The sequence below is a fragment of the Aptenodytes patagonicus genome, chromosome 6 (genome assembly GCF_965638725.1).
Source record: "Aptenodytes patagonicus chromosome 6, bAptPat1.pri.cur, whole genome shotgun sequence".
NCBI classification, from domain to species: Eukaryota; Metazoa; Chordata; class Aves; order Sphenisciformes; family Spheniscidae; genus Aptenodytes; species Aptenodytes patagonicus.
The window spans coordinates 56,886,495-56,902,750 of NC_134954.1; the positions used below are offsets into that span (position 1 = coordinate 56,886,495).

At 39.6% G+C, this 16,256-nt stretch overlaps 1 protein-coding gene across 2 annotated transcripts in view; it reads right to left on the bottom strand.

Annotated features, from left to right (window-relative positions):
* The window catches only part of TANK (TRAF family member associated NFKB activator), a 31,394-nt gene extending 21,683 nt beyond the window's left edge, over positions 1 to 9,711 (bottom strand). Inside the window, exons 1-4 of one of the 2 annotated variants that reach the window (XM_076342772.1) lie at positions 9,624 to 9,711; positions 8,868 to 9,000; positions 4,048 to 4,194; positions 680 to 788 (exon numbers count right to left, since the gene is read on the bottom strand). In XM_076342772.1, coding sequence (XP_076198887.1) covers positions 680 to 788; positions 4,048 to 4,146 — 208 coding nt within the window. In that variant the 5' untranslated portion in view covers positions 4,147 to 4,194; positions 8,868 to 9,000; positions 9,624 to 9,711. The remainder of the gene's footprint in view (positions 1 to 679; positions 789 to 4,047; positions 4,195 to 8,867; positions 9,001 to 9,623) is intronic. The other variant, XM_076342773.1, reaches the window with a different exon arrangement.
* Between the last annotated feature and the right edge of the window lie 6,545 nt (positions 9,712 to 16,256).

Here is a 16,256-nt window from a genome sequence, read left to right on the forward strand (position 1 = left end):
AATGCAAGACTAAACCAGCAATAAAGAATGTACATGTACTCTTAAAAATAAAAGCCAACCACGTTGCTAGTATTTATGAAAACCAGGAGTGTTAGGCTAGTGTGAATAAATATTTAATGAGCATGGCAGATTAACACATGGTTACTTTGACTCTCTTCTTTTATTTGTGTAATACAGTCAAACAGTGGAAAATGATCCATCAATGACTTTGATTTGAAAGAGAATTACCTGCTTATAAATCTTTGGTTATCCCATAAGATTAGCATCACAAGACTCATCTAATGTAAAAGACATATAACCATAGCACTCACATTTAGAACAACCTGAGCTAAACTTATTAACAGATAACTGTAAAATTAATATGTAACAATTTTGTTTTTAATTCTAGTGAACGATTTGAACCCGTATTTTCATAACTTTTATTGGCTTCAGTGTAAGCAGGTTCTACATCTAAAGAAAATCTCACCGTTTCTTGAAGAGAATTAAGAGAGACCTCAGAAGTGTTGCATTTTATAAATAGATTTTGAAACTGCACATTTGTGTTAACTCTCACGTTCACAGAAAAAGTATGATACTGCTTTGAGAGATGTATATTGTAAAAACTGAAGCAACAAAGTCAGAACTATTCATCAATGCAACACAGCATAAAAAGAAGTAACGTGCAAACTGGAGTACATACCTCTGTTAGCATTCAGAGCAGCTAACTGCGATTTCAGTTTTGCAATAATGCTGTTTTGAAGCTCTATCTTTTCCTGCTGTTCACATATTTGCTGCATGTAGTTTTCTGTCTGCAAATACAATTTAATTATCATTAATCTTATTCTGTTTTGAATAGGTGTCTCCTATTTGGCATATAAAAAGCAGCTCTGATTTTTAAAGATAATTGTAGTTGTAGTTTTCACCTCTGTGTGAAAACCCAACTACAGTCACCTTTGGCAAGTCCATATTTTTGAGACTGCCCTGATCAGAAAAGGTATTATAGGAAATAAATCCTGATTTTCAGTAACTGTTTCAACTGTGGCAGTTGTAAAGCATAGGATAACTTTTAAGTATAGGATTCTTCATTCATAGCCATAGAACACATCAGGTTTAAAATTAGAATTTTAGTATTCTTCAGAATGCTGGTCAGTTAGTTTATCTATAGAAAGATGTAATTTTCTTCCCCCATATTTTCTAACAAATAAATGATATAAATATAGGCTTTCAAAAAGATAGATTTTAAATGGAAAACAACAACATTGCTTATTCCATACAACAGATATTTTTTAAAAAACTTTAATTGCCTATGAACAGAGTTTTGCCTGTTCCTTTGAATGTAGTAGACTTGTTTTTCTAACCTAGAAAACAGGGCGGGGGGGGGGGAAGCAAGGAAGCAGCCCCATTCTTTATCTAGCCATACTCCATCTCATGCTATAAATAGGCCGTACAGAACCTAATAAGACTGCTCACATTTCACTGAAGTGTATAAATATTGTTAGACAGCCGGTTAATTGAACAAATGGTCAGGTGGCAGGAAGATGCTAATATTCAAAACCTATTATTTCATTAGCACATGCCTAATGTTGCAGTTACGGTAGTGGTAAAAACAAGCAAGAAAACTTGTGAAGTCCCAGCAAGGAAACTTACAGGAATGCACTGAATTTTTCTGAAATTAAGAACACGTCTGCTACTGAACAGGTCATGACCTGGAACAAGACTAGGCATTGTTTTCACACCTATTCATAGTTTATCCATACTGCTATCTAATTCTAAAATCTCAGTCACATTTAAATTCCACATCCCCCTACTGCCCAATGTGTTTGTCTGTAAAGCAGGCAGGAAAAAATCTACAAGCAAAATTTATTTTAAAAGGCCAGGCAGTAGTTGTATTATGAGAGTTTATTAAAAAAAAAAAAAAAGCGATCAAAGAGCAGTACACTCCAGCAGCTATAAGAGACCTCATGAAGCAGAAAAATCACTGAGAACCAAATTGAAAATGTACAACAGCAATGTCTTGTCAACACTTCTGTACAGAGCACAGACATGACAGCTAAAACAGACAGAAGAGAAGATGCTTTTGACAGCCAGTGTGCACAAATTATTCCTTGAGTCAGATGGCAGCAACAAGTTACCAACTAGAAGATCTGCATGACAACCAACCATCCATCTGTATCAAACACCATCTGGCCGAGATGACTCTGGCTTCTGTGTGCTTGACATGGCTCCCAGCTCTAGAGACTGGCAAAACAAGTGGCCTATCGGTAACTTAAGTAGTAAACTGTTAACAACAGAATGGTGGACAATCCAACAATGTGTGAAGGCCACACAGTGAACAGAGGAAGTTACTAGAGCAAAGCACTGTACAAAGGTCATTCAAAAACCAGGAGTTTGGTTAAAAAAACCTAAAAGCCAACACAAACAAAAAACCCCCAACTAATTACAGTATCAACTCTTCTTGAAAAAATACTTTTGTTCTCTTTTGAAGTCATGAAATCCAACTACTGAGAGTTGGATTACAACAAAGATTTGAACTGGTAGTAATCCTTTATGAAAGGCTTTTGTTTTTAATTTCTGAACCAGAGAAAATGTGGAGAGAAATCTTGCAAGCATTTAGGTGACTTAACACGGATGATCTCACACACTTCTCTGGTTTTCTTCCATAGACTATAGACGTGCTATCTGACCTTGTACTTGATGTCTTCTTTCTTGGGCAGAAGTTTCTTTCATGTACTATTAGATGACCCCGGAGTATTAACGTGACTGGTTTTCCTTCAAATAATTAATTGTTCATCATAAAAGACAGAATTTAAAAGATTCCCAAACATTCTAAAATGTGTTGCCTTTTGTTAAGTTAGTTGCAATTTCAGCACTAAACGTATTGACACGCTACGTGTGCTTGTTAAGTACAGAAAACACTGTACTTATTTGTACAGTATATGTACATGTAAACCGTACAGATTTGCACCAGCACTGCTGCAACAGACTATGAATGGAGATCGACTGCGCAGTGGATGACTGTACACATGACTGACTTGATACCTGTTCTGCAGTGCCTTGGCTAGTTTATTTTGTCATGCAAGGGGATGGCAAGATTGTGCCCCAATATCAGAATGTTCTCTAGTAGACCTCTTCTGCTCCTGATTCTACTACTGCTTCCATAACTTGATACTGAGTATGGTTCACCTGCCCCTGAACAAAGTCCCAGCCTACCAGTTATGTGGAAGTATCAGAAAGTCCTGTAGCATCAAAAACATTCAAGCCTTCCTATAACAGAGGTTCCATTGCTGGGCAGAATACGCATGATAAAATTAATATGATAAAGCCCAAAACTGATAGCTTTGCAATACGCTGGCATACATGATGAGAAGTCCTAGAAGAGTTTTGGCTGAAGTAATGTATTCTACAACAGACTAAGTAAAAATTCAAAGGTGCTCCTTACTGGTCAGAATGCCTCCAGAACCTTTCTGTTACTTCATAATTAAAGAATAATTGTACAGATGATTATCTTTTAAAATTCAATACTTATTCTAATAATTTTAAGGTAAGTTTGCTGTAAATGTTTCAACACACAAACTCTGTTGTCCTAATAGCTTGCACAGTGCTTATATATTAGTCTTTGACCTTTACATCAAGTGAACTACTAATTCATATGGCATATCTTCCTGTTAACACAAAAATGATTTAAGCTATTTACATTAATAATTTAAAAAGTAATTTTTTTAATAAAGCAAATTAAATTTCAAAACTTACTTCATTAAAGCTAGGTAAATTTTATATACATCTTTGCTGTTTACATTAAAAGACTTCATTAATCCTCCAAAACAGACAACACTTTTCTCACCTTTAAAACTACAAAAAATTAAAGGTCGAAAACCTGAAACCCACCTATTACATTCACAGCCTAATGAGTTACTCTGCAGTGTACTGGCCTGGTTTCATAATGGCAATTTCCAACTTTAACAGATGCACTAAAGTGTGCGTAGCTAAAGTGAAATTGAAATCTCCATGTACCACAATCCTCCATGGGAAGGATGGCTTTAAAGATACAGGTCAGAGCCCAACACATACTTTTTGCTGTAGTTCTTTCACAGCATGGTCCCTGTCCATGCATGCTTGTCGATAGGCTTCATAAGCTTTGTTAAGCTGCTCTCCAATGTTTTTGTCCATAATTCCCAAAGTTGTTTCATCACTGAAAAGATGGTCAAGTTAACAGACCTGAAAAGTAATCAGAAGGAAAAAGAGAGAATGCTAAGAAACAGAAGTATGTAACTAAAAACATACATAACATGACTTGTATTAATATCAAATTCAAGTAACTTGTGCAGTATGTTTGAGCGTGTCGTGGTTTAACCCCAGCCAGCAACTAAGCCCCACACAGCCGCTTGCTCACTCCCCCCCAGTGGGATGGGGGAGAGAATCGGAAGAGTAAAAGTGAGAAAACTTGTGGGTTGAGATAAAGACAGTTTAATAGGGAAAGCAAAAGCCACGCACGCAAGCAAAGCAAAACAAGGAATTCATTCCCTACTTCCCATCGGCAGGCAGGTGTTCAGCCATCTCCAGGAAAGCAGGGCTCCATCACGTGTAACGGTTATTCCAGCCGAAACCAGGCCAGAGCATTAACTCACATAATAGTTTAAACTATAGCTCTGCTCACCTCAACATTTAATTTTATGTCCAGGGGTAGGTTTAAACAAAAGCCAAATAAAAGCAGGTTAACTCTGAATTAAATTCTGGATGTACAGAATGTGTAAATGTATGTGTAGTTACAGTGTTTGAGGATTGAGACTTAAAAATCAGTGCAGATCACCAGTTACCTGATTTTATGACATTTCCAACAGTTTAATGTTTACTCAATTGTGAAATAACAGCATTAAAAAACAAAACAAAACAAAACTCAGCTTTTGGCAATAAGCAATAAAAACATAAAAGCTCAATAACATTAGGTCATGTGGACCTATCCTATTCTATGCCCTATTTGAAAATGGCAATACAAGCAACACTACAAGGTGAATTAAAACATCTTTTATCTGAAGATCAGTAATACCAACCAGTAAGAATTAGCAAGACTCAGACCTTTTCACACAATACTATCAACTTTTTACACTTTGTGAACAATTTCAATAACAATTCCTGAAACTACAGCTCATGAACTTCAACACGTAAGACTACAATGCTATTAAATGTCAGACTTCAATTTCAAGACAGTGAGCTTTGCAAACACAGGTCCTTTGCTTCTATAGTAATATATGACATGAATTTTAAGATCAAAATTTATCATAACATAAGTACAGTAGAGGACAGGTTAGTGAAGTCTCAACCCGCCCCCCCCCCCCAAAGTACCAGCATTAAGAAAAAAAAATAAAATCGGTAATTCACATCTCCTCTCCTGATATTTAAAGCATGGTTACCTCACAGTACACAGTATGGACAGCCACTATCATCTCTCATTATCTTCTGGGATTATGCATAAACCACAGATACTGTTAAGGAAAGTGGTGGAGTCAGAAGAGGATAAGCCAAGCAAGAAGGGTATGAGGATAACTTGTCTTGGACCCTGGTCAAAATTCTAAGGATTGCAGCTTGAAGCTTTTGTTCATGTTTTCTTGCTCTTGAATATCTTCCATATCATAGAGCCTGAATACAGAAATGTGGTTTGACTTCCCTAGAAGGTGCAACAGACTACTGCATGGATGTCGCACCTTTTTGTTCTGCAAACTTTACTTTAATGATGTGTGCGTATTGCAAAAGCAATTGTATCTCAACTCCGGCATGGCTGTACTTTAATAGTGGCAAAGTGAATTCTTTAACAGCTTGGAATCATTTAGGGATCCTTTGACGTAACAAGTATTACTGAAATCCAAGTTTATAAGTTTTGTGTAAAAAGCCTACGTTGTTTCACATGAAAGGTTGGTTTTGTTTTTTTTTCTAAACACCAGTTCAGTGGTTTATAATCTCAGGTCCATGCATACTGTCTCAAAGCATTGTTAGTAACACAGGCTACTTCATCCACCCGCTTCCTCCCCCAAAGAGTATCCCTCCACTAACTGGAATATTCATTCTAATACCTGGGGCACATCTTTAAATAAATGGGTAGGCTTTTTTTCAGTTTCAAATGAAGGAGTGTTTTATGTACTTCAATGACTATTACAGCTGACTGCAGGGGCGGTCATTGTTATGGCTGAAAGCGATTGAAAGTGTGCTCTCACATTCTTTAAAAACTTGCAGAGTTTGCACCAATGTTGATTTTGTACTTTCCCAGAATTCTCCAGAGACACTTGTAACAATTTATCTAGTAAATGGCAATGTCCTGTACTTATAAAAGGTAACTTCAAAAAATGAGTGCAATGGGATTTAAAAGACTATGTTCAGCTTCTAATAGAGGGAATGGGGTTCAGCCCCATATGACTCACAGTTCATAGAAAATGAAGGCATTAATTTCATTCATGCAAATTCAAATCTCAATTTGAAAAATAGTATTTAAAATTTATACCTAACTTCCAGCCTTTTACTTACTGATTGATTGAGACGGGGAATATTAACAGAGTTCTGCTCTTATCTGGACTGCTGGTACCAAAAGTAATTGATCCAACAGGCAGAATTGTAGCACTGCACCTGATTTTCTACTTGGTAGGGAAAAATAAGAATGGTAGCTAATTTACTGGTAGCTCTCCAAAATCCAGGCTCCATGCAGTAAGAAAGGGGCAATAAAAGTCATTACTAGTGACGCTTTGTCCTGGTTTCGGCTGGGATAGAGTTAATTTTCTTCCTAGTAGCTGGTACAGTGCTGTGTTTTGGATTTAGGATGAGAACAATGTTGATAACACACCGACGTTTTAGTTGTTGCTAAGCAGTGCTTACACTAGTCAAGGACTTTTCAGCTTCCCGTGCTCTACCGACTGAGAAGGCTGGAGGTGCACAAGAAGCTGGGAGGGGGCACAGCCAGGACAGCTGACCCAAACTGGCCAAAGGGACATTCCATACCATGTGACGTCATGCTCAGGATATAAACTGGGGGAAAGCTGGCCGGGGGGGCCGCTGCTTGGGGACTGGCTGGGCATCGGTCGGCAGGTGGTGAGCAATTGCATCGTGCATCACTTGCTTTGTATATTCTATTATTATTTTATTTCAATTATTAAACTGTCTTTATCTCAACCCACGAGTTTTCTCACTTTTACTCTTCTGATTCTCTCCCCCATCCCACCGGGGGGGGGGGGGGGGGGGGGGGGGGGGGAGTGAGCGAGCGGCTGTGTGGTGCTCAGTTGCCGGCTGAGGTTAAACCACAACACGCTTTAAGATGGAACTGTAACTAGAAGAATTGGTCCTATATTCCCCCATGCCCTAGACATTAATTTCTGCTTCCACCTCACCCCTCCCTTTCTTCCAGCAGAAGCAGCCTTACTGTAAACCGTATCAGCAAACAAATCCAGCTTGAAACTAAATGCTAAAGGTATTTTTGCTGTGTTAGTTTTAATGCAGATCAGCTCCACAGACCACTTCAAATGGCATGATAACACAAGGAAGCGAGCACAGGAGCAGAAAACATCAGCAACAGGCAGACAGAACTCCTGTGTTCAATGGCAGCATTGGCTTCGAAATTGTAACACGAAGTCACAGTTATGTAACAGTGATGTAAGTCTGCACTGCCACAGAAAAGGATACTCCTGCCTTCCCCCATCTCTGGCCATGTATTTCTGGCACTTATTTGTACCGGTATTAGCATTTCTATGCTACACAGTTGAGTGTGCCAAAGTAGCTCCCTACTTCCTCAAAAAGCAACAACAACCCCGCTAAAAAAACAACCCCAAAATTAAAACTGGAGCTAGCTCACTGCGAGGCTGCTGGAGCACTGCTTCCAACACAAGGAGGCAGTGGGAACATAAGACTAGCCGTGGGCAGGACTGCAGCAGTCTAGATTTAGATTGGATTAAACTACTTTGTAGTCACACCCCAAATTGCCTGCTGCTGGAATAAATAACTGCTTCCTGTGTTATCTATCTCATATCCAGAACTCCTTGCAGTTAGAAAAACTGGCTCCTTTTCCTGCTTCTCCTCCATAGGCGTCAATATTTATCAGGGAATTTGCCAACTGTTCTTTGTCATTTACTCTTCTCCCTACATCCAGTTAGGAGGAAAAAAACAAACCCAACAACCGTAAAATAGATAAAAAAACCCCAAGCCCTCAAACAAATATCCCCACTATTTTAGTCAGGCTTAGTTATGCTGTATCCATACAGCAACTGGAACATATTCAGCCCAAAGTTGAAAACCCTGATCTTTAGCAACTGACATTCTAGATATCCATTAGATCCTAAAGACTTTCAGAATTATTAACAGCAATATGTAGTCAGAACAGATGCAGCAATACAAAATGCTGCATTTATTCTAACAGGGACAGAATTAGAGAAAGAGATTAGCTCCAGAGTTTGTCTGATGAGGAGGTCCTGCAAATGTGAGTACCTGTGAGTGTTGTGTTGCCAGAGCTACGGCAATGAGAGCTAGAATTTCATCTTTGAGTAAAGACTTGAACACTGGAAAACAACTGGGTATAGCAAAAGTTGTAAGACAAACTTTTAAGTAAACAAACCCAATGAAACCTGAGGATGCTCTTCAACTACTTGCTTCAAACAAGAAACATTTTGCTGACATAGGTGGGGGGAAAAAAAAAGCAGCAGCAATATCCATTTTCTATGAGTCAAATGCCAACAAAACCCCAACACAAAGATTAGCAACATACTGCTACATACGTCCTGAAATCCCAGCTCCACAGATCACCAGAAAGGCACATTTTGAGTCTTCATAGTGCCTCAGAAAACACCTTAAATTCTGAAAAAATAAGGTTTTAGCTAATCATGTGTATATACACATTCATTCATAATACACATGCCTACCTCTCACAGGTTCACACGAGAACATAGATGCCATGCAGAAGCAAGTACTTCTCTACATATTTCTGCTTTCAAAACAGCTTCTTCAATGGAAATATTTTGTAATTTACACTGCCATCATCTTGGGAACTGGAACCTGTTGAGGTAATCATTTGCGAGAGACTGACAGCTCACGGCACTTTCGTGGTTTGTTGTTTTTTTTTTTTTTCCTAACGGACAAAATTCCTGCTTTGCCCGACTGCGGGAAGAGTCGGAAACCCAGTAGGAGCCCCTAATGCCACACCAGCGTTACAACTCGGAGCGCAGACAGCCCCCTCGGCGTTCAGGGAAAGAGGCGGCGATTACCGGAGAGCTGGGGTTTTACACCCACCCCCCCCGCGCTGTTACCGTCCGCGGAGACAGTACACCTCTTTCTGCTCCGGCGATCGCCACCCGCGAGCGAGTCCGCTGCCCTTCCCGCGGCCCCCCCGGGGCAGCGGGGGCGGTGGCGCCAGCCCCGGCCCGTCCGCAGGCACCCGACAGCGCCTCCGCGCGCAAACTACGCGCCCCCTGCCCTGCTCCCGAAGCCGCGCAAAGCGGCGCCGGAGGGGGAACCGGCGTCCCTAGGAGCGGATGGCGGAAGTGCGGAGGGGCCGAGAGCAGGGGCGGCCGGGGAGCCCGCCGCCAGGCGCCCCGGCCCGCGCCCCGGCCCCGTGGGCTGAGCGCCCGCCGCTCCCCGCGGAAGGGAGAGGAGCGGTTTTAAAAGCGACTCAGACTTACGAGCGCCTGACGGAGCCCACGGCCGCTCCCGGCACAGGGCGCTCGCTCCTGCCTGAGCACCTTAACCCAGGAACCAGAACCGACTTCCTGTTGTGCCTCTCCCCGCCCCGTGACGGGCCGCCGTGGCGCTGCCCGCTCCGCCGGTCGGGTCCGGGCAGCGGCCGCTGTGGGCGCCGCTACCAGGCGGGGGCAGCGCCGGGCTAGCCGCCGGGGCTCGGCGCCCTCCCCGCCGCCGCTCGCCGCCAAGGCAGCACGAAGCTGGCCTCTCCGGCCCCGCGCAAGGATGAGTGTCTCGCGGCTCTCCTCCATCTGTCTTGCAATGCCTTTTCTGCCTGGCTGCAGCCAGGCACCCCCCTCAGGCAGGGTCTGTGCTGCTCCTGACTTCCACAGGTCCCTTCCTAGTTTAGTCTTTCCACGATTCTGCGGGATTTGTAAAGAACAGTACTTACATTTGTAGCATAATTATACTTTTCATGCCCAGAGTACTTTCTGTCCAAAGGGTCTTGTACTTTTGTAGGTTACTAAGGTGGCATTTTTCTCCTGCATTTAATTAATGCAGGCAATGAATTTTATAGATAAGAATATAACGGAAACACACAGTTTTAATTTTGCTGCTACAAGCCCTTCTCTCTTTAGGTCACGTGTATGAGTACAACTTTTTTTCCTGAAGGTGTGTAGGAGGCTGGGAGTCAATGGGAGAAAATGAGGCGTTTCTTACATACTTGGACAGGGTACAGTCACAGAGCTAGCGGCGGAGAAGCATTACAGATTTTGAATTAACCTCGGCCGTCTCTGAACCCCAGTGAACATACCCACACAGCCAGGCTGTGGTGTTTCTTCTGCTAGAGCAGAACTTTTCTCTTTGCCCGCTCACAGATCAGAACCTGCGTTTCAACTATAGCAACCTTACCTACCCCAGGTGTGTGCGCTTGGAAGCCCGAGGACTGAGCTCAAACATAGCCACAGGAAGAGTAGCCAGGTGTTGTTCTCTGTACTCTTTTGAAGGTTATTTCTATTACAATTTACCTTTCCTGCTAAGTCTTTAACAACTCTTTTGGTCTGTTTTGGCCTGTACTAAGACTAAAGAGACTTAGGCAGATAGTTTAATGAGCCAAGAAATACGCTTCCTGGTTAGCCACTTCTAAGAACTTCAGGTGAGGTTCTAATGAACTATTAAGGTTCAGAGAGGGTTTGCTCTGTTAACATGTTTCCAAGAAAGCGGGATTCAATTTCCTCTTTCAGAGACAGTGTTTGAGACATCCAAGTTAAGGTTTCATTCAACCAGGTCTTTAAAAAAAAAAAGGGGGGGGGGGGAGGCAAAAAGAGGCTATTGTGTTTCTTTTTAATTTCTACATTTTTAATTTTTATTCAGTCTTGCCAAGTAGTTCTGCACTTAAAATGGTAATGGATATCTCAGTAACTGAAATAAAACCTGCAATTCTTAAATTAAGATCAAGGTATGTAAATATAATATAATTGACACTATATTTTAAAAGGGTTAATATGCGGAAAAGTACAAGTAGGTGTTATCTGATGATAAACATGTATCAACTAAGATTATGGCTACCTGAATTTGAATAGAACCGTAACATATGTACCATCTCTGAAACACACTCATTGCACATTAGTTGTTACAGGAAACAAAAGTTTGTGTATTAGATTCTAGAAATGTACTTAACATAAATTTCCTGTGAAGGTCTCAGACCCGACAAAGCAAAACTGACAACTGTCTACAAACATGACTTTTCAAATCACATGCATTATTCTCTTAGTACTTTATCAGTAATATTCTTTCACAATAAACACAAGAGGAGCTGGTCTTTCCTCTGTCTTAATTATTTAGTGTTTTTTTCTTTACTACATTTCCTCCCCAAATACAATAAGATGTATGTTACAAGCTTTACTGTAACCCATCTTGACATTCTTAGAGACTTCCAACCCTTTAAATAAATTGTTAAATTGAAGAAAAGAAAAATACCTGTGAAAATAATATAAAACCTATATTGTGTAGCTAACTTGATCTCTGACTTTGATCTTTTAGAGTGGTTTCTGCTTTACAGTTGATTATTTTTTGTCCTTTTCTTCCTCATCTTGCTTTCTTTTTCTTTTTTTTTTCTGCTTCCTCCTTTTCAGTCTCTGTATTTCTTTCCTTACAGCTATTCCAGTAACGACTTTCTTTATTTCCATCCCACATCAATATTTCACATTTTTATGTCATTGTTAAGGCAGAATTTCTTTCCTATATGTAGTCTTCACAAGATAACTGGGAAGAACAAGTGTATATCAGTATAGTTAAAAATGATTTAAGATTTTAGGAATCTACTAATCTTAAAAAACAGTTGCAAACCACTTACCTAGTGTTTGGGAGTGGTGGTGAAGAGGTTCATGTCTGTGTTATTTTATTTCACTTTGTCTTCAGACTCAGAGTCTTATTTTGACTAATTATACTTAGAAACATTTTTTTGGGGGGGAATTAGCAAGTTGATACTTTTTCAGAGTGAAAATCCTAAAGTTTGCTCTGAGTGGGTCAAGCAGTCTATTTAAATACCTCACATCATCTGTATACAGTTCACTGTTTGACATTACTTCCTAAATGGTATTTTAACAGGAGTTTTACTTAATCTTTACTGATGTGTTAACAGTGCTCATTGGTTAAACTGCGCTGAAGTCTCAAGGGGAACTGATTGCTCTTAAGGTAGGCTTGTGGTGCAGCAGTTGCCAAAAGGCTGTATTTCAGTAAAGGTTTAAATCTGATTCCTTTATACAATTTTTAGCTTATAAATACAAATTGGCTTCTACCAGCTGTCAGAAAGAGGTTAAAATTTTTCTTGCAACTTCTTAATGTAGCCATTCGTTCAGACACTAGGTGGCTCACGTCAGATGTTGAAACCTTTTCCAGAACTTTTCAACTGTGGTCCCAAAGGAATGTGTGGCGCGGTGCTGGGTGCTGAAAGAGCCTGCGCTACTCTATGGTGTTTCTCCGTTCTTTCAATAGCTTGTTGTTGTTTTAACAAAATAAAAAGCGTATTTTGCTCTTGAAATGCCTTTCCTGGTCAGAAAAGGAGAATTGTGGATTAGTTTAGACCGAATGTTGTCATTCCATAGTAAGAAGGAAGGTGAGGCTGAATCTTTTTATTTTTTTTCCAACAGCAAGAGTAGTTAGTTGATGAGCCTGTGGAAACCGTAGTATATGCAATGCCAATAAGGTATGTATTTTGCCTATAGATTGTAACAGACAAAACCTGGGTTCCGGAAGCTAACTAAAGAATATTTAATCAAAGTGCAGACATACAGACTTGGTGCACTATAAGCAACATAAAAGTAGTGTTGCTACTTTATAAGTACACTTATAAAGTTTGTAGCTCATCTTGTAGTTTTTCTATATATCTGAATGCTGAAGTTGAAAAGCATAATTTACTCATTGTCTTTACAAAGTGTAGAAACCAAAGGTTTGGATTTTCTTTTCTCATCTCTTTAGTAACGGTATAGGCAATTTTTTTGTTGCCTGGGAGGAGTGTCAACAGGATTATGAAATGCGGTTCTGTACTTCAGTACTGCTTATGACTAAAATTAGCTGGGAACTTCCACCGAGAAATACCCAACTGAAGAACTTCCTTAAATGCATCTGCAAGCAGACAGTCATTCTCTGAAGCAGGGACTTCAGCAGAAACAGCCTGCAAACTGGCTTTGGACCCAGTGCAACATTCCTTATTTCCGTAAGCGATGTCAGTGATTTCTGGAGGCTCACTGCCTCGGAAAAGGTTACCCTGCATGAAAAGGGAGCAGCGCATGAACAGGCAACCCTGCATGCCTGGGAACAGTTAACATACATAGCAACTATTGTACCAACTATAATACATACTTTTTAACATGTTGTGAAGAAAAAGCCGGTGATGATAATGACACCAATAGAAAGTTGCAACAGCTTTGTAAAACTAATGCTATTGATCTATATAGAATGTAACCTGTGTTACATATAGAGAGAGTGCAACAAGATGGAGGGTGAAATACTTCTTAGAGAAGAATAGCCAATCCACTGATTCTTAGTTAAGCTCCAAAGGAACTTAATTATGCAGACCCTTGAGCTCTGTTTAAGTTTTACCCTTATGCGTCTTCCCCCTTCCCCCCCAAACCACTGTATAGTGAAATTGAGTTTCTGTAGAACAACATAGAGAAAACACTTACCTTGGAAAATTTGTTTTCTCTAGTATCAATGCCTTTTTGCAATAGAGACAAGTATTCAGGAGATTTTATGCATAAGCATTAATTCCTTAGACCTGTCAATGTGAAGAAGTGAGATATTTTGATATCAACTACATTACATAGGCCTTCTCCCTCTATTCCTTGTTAAAATTCAGTAAATCTTGGTAGCTGATTTAGGTAGAGCTACATTATATTCAGTGTCTAATTTAAGAAAACATGATTGATATAAGGAGCCTTTGCACTATTCCTTGAACGTTGTTTGATCCCAAGCATTTATTCAGGCTGTCAGTGTGGAGTAAGACTGGAAGAAGTAAAAGAAAAGATGTATTTGAAATAACACATTTCATTTCTGAGATCTTATGACCTCTTTTCCTCTTCTGCAAAAAGGGGAGCTATGTAGTGCAGCAAGATCACAGATTCCATGGTATTATTTTTATTTCTGTAGTCTCATAAAATTCCAAAGTTTGGGGAAAAGGAAGAGACAGGTGTTGGTGCAAAGTCATTAAGTTAATGGACTTGTGTTAGTATATCTATGGAACTTCTTGTCAAAACTGTTCAGGATGTGAAAATTTTGGATGTGTTCAAGGGGAGATTGGACAAGTAAATACTTGAGAGATTCACTGAGGGAAACTAAAGAGACAGGCAGCATCAATCTCAGGAAGTTCTCTGACCTGAAAATAGCTGGCAGCTGGGAGAAGACTCTGAGGAAGTATTACATATGCTTGCCCTGTTCTTATTCTTCCCAGGGCATTGATTTCTAGCCACTGCTGAAGAGAAGATGGGTCTGAACCAATGTGGCATATGTTCTTATGTTAATGACTTCATGCTGATACAAATGTGTAGGAATTTCTCTACATTAAACAATCTCCTGTAAAAGACAGGATACTGTAGAAGGATAGGGAACATTGCTATTGCAGAAGCTCCAAAAGATCTTGAAACATGTATTCAGAATTATTTCTTATTATTTTAGAATATCCTTTTGAAGGATAAAACCTTTAAGCAGGTTTATTAAAGATAATCAATGAATTTTATCTGGTTTCTGAAAAGACGCTGTGTATAGTTTGACTATGTTTACAGTTAAATTGTGATGACCAACAGATCAGCTGCATAATATCATGGCTTTCATTGTTAGTAATCATTCTAACTGCACGCAAAGCTTAACAGAAGGTATGTCTATGTAAATGCACAGCAAGGCAACCTTCTTGATTGGTGGATTGTAAACAGATCTTGAGAAAAAGGCCTCACAAAGAGTAGTGGCTAGAGATTTTTTCCATTCTTGAGCTGGTGACAGCATCTAACCATTTAATGCAGTTTATTTAGTGCAGAAGTTTTGAATTGGATCTCCATATATACCAGGTAATGTCCTAGTTAAAAACTGTACAATGGAATAAACTTTTCAGGCTTCCTCCTAAAGTAAAATTTATAGGGAAAGCTAGTAAAATGCTTTGATTCCATTTCATTTTTTAAGGAAAATGCAAATCCTCTTTAATTATTTTTACAAGATGATAGAGCAACTGAAAATATACGTATAACTTCCCTGACTCATGGAGTTGGTATACTTCCTTTCAGCATTATTTGATTGTATGTTACAGTGGAATTTGAAAATAAATAGTTCTGTTTCTCTGCACAGTGAAAAAATGTTTTGGAATGATTCATCTCTGCAGTCTTTTTCTTGTTGATATAGTTGTTCCAGCTTCTCATATTAAGTTTTAAGTTGTTTTATAAATGAAAAGATAGCTTTGTGACTTCAGCCGAGTGCTTTTCTTGATTCTTACTCATAGTCATCCTATGAGAGTTTGGTGGGTCTAAGCTTGACTAGAGTGTGTAAGACAAAATAAGATGCCCAGATGAATGTTTCTGTAAATCTTACGATGTACCATTGCAGTGAAGTTCTATAACGAAGTAAACCAAACAGATTTGAGCAGTCATTGAGCAGTCAGGCTACTCAAGTTTTAACTAAAATTTCTTGATATCTACATGCACCAAAGATAAATCAGCAGCTGTGCCTGCTGAATTTTATGGTAAACTTTTCCCAACTTTAAGCAAAGGAAGCTTGAAGCTATGTGCTGTGTAGTGGCTTACAGCACGTTGATGCTGGGCTTGGTTGAATACAGCCTTGTTGTCTGTGAAGTTAAGACAACTAAATGACAAACAAAAATGCAGACCAGCTTCTTGCAAATGATATTTGTTCTTACCATGCTGTAAACAGGAATATGTGTACAAAAAGATACAGGAAAAAAAAGGGATAATTCATTGTGTGTTCTCAGTTCTAATACAGAAAATACATCACTGGTAATAACTCTGACTTTCTGAAAGAGTTGTCACACTTTAAGATTTATTCCTGGTGAAGTAGGAAGAGAAACACATGATCAATGGGTTTGGGCCTTTTTGCATAATTAGTGGCAAAACGCGCGCGCGCACACACACACA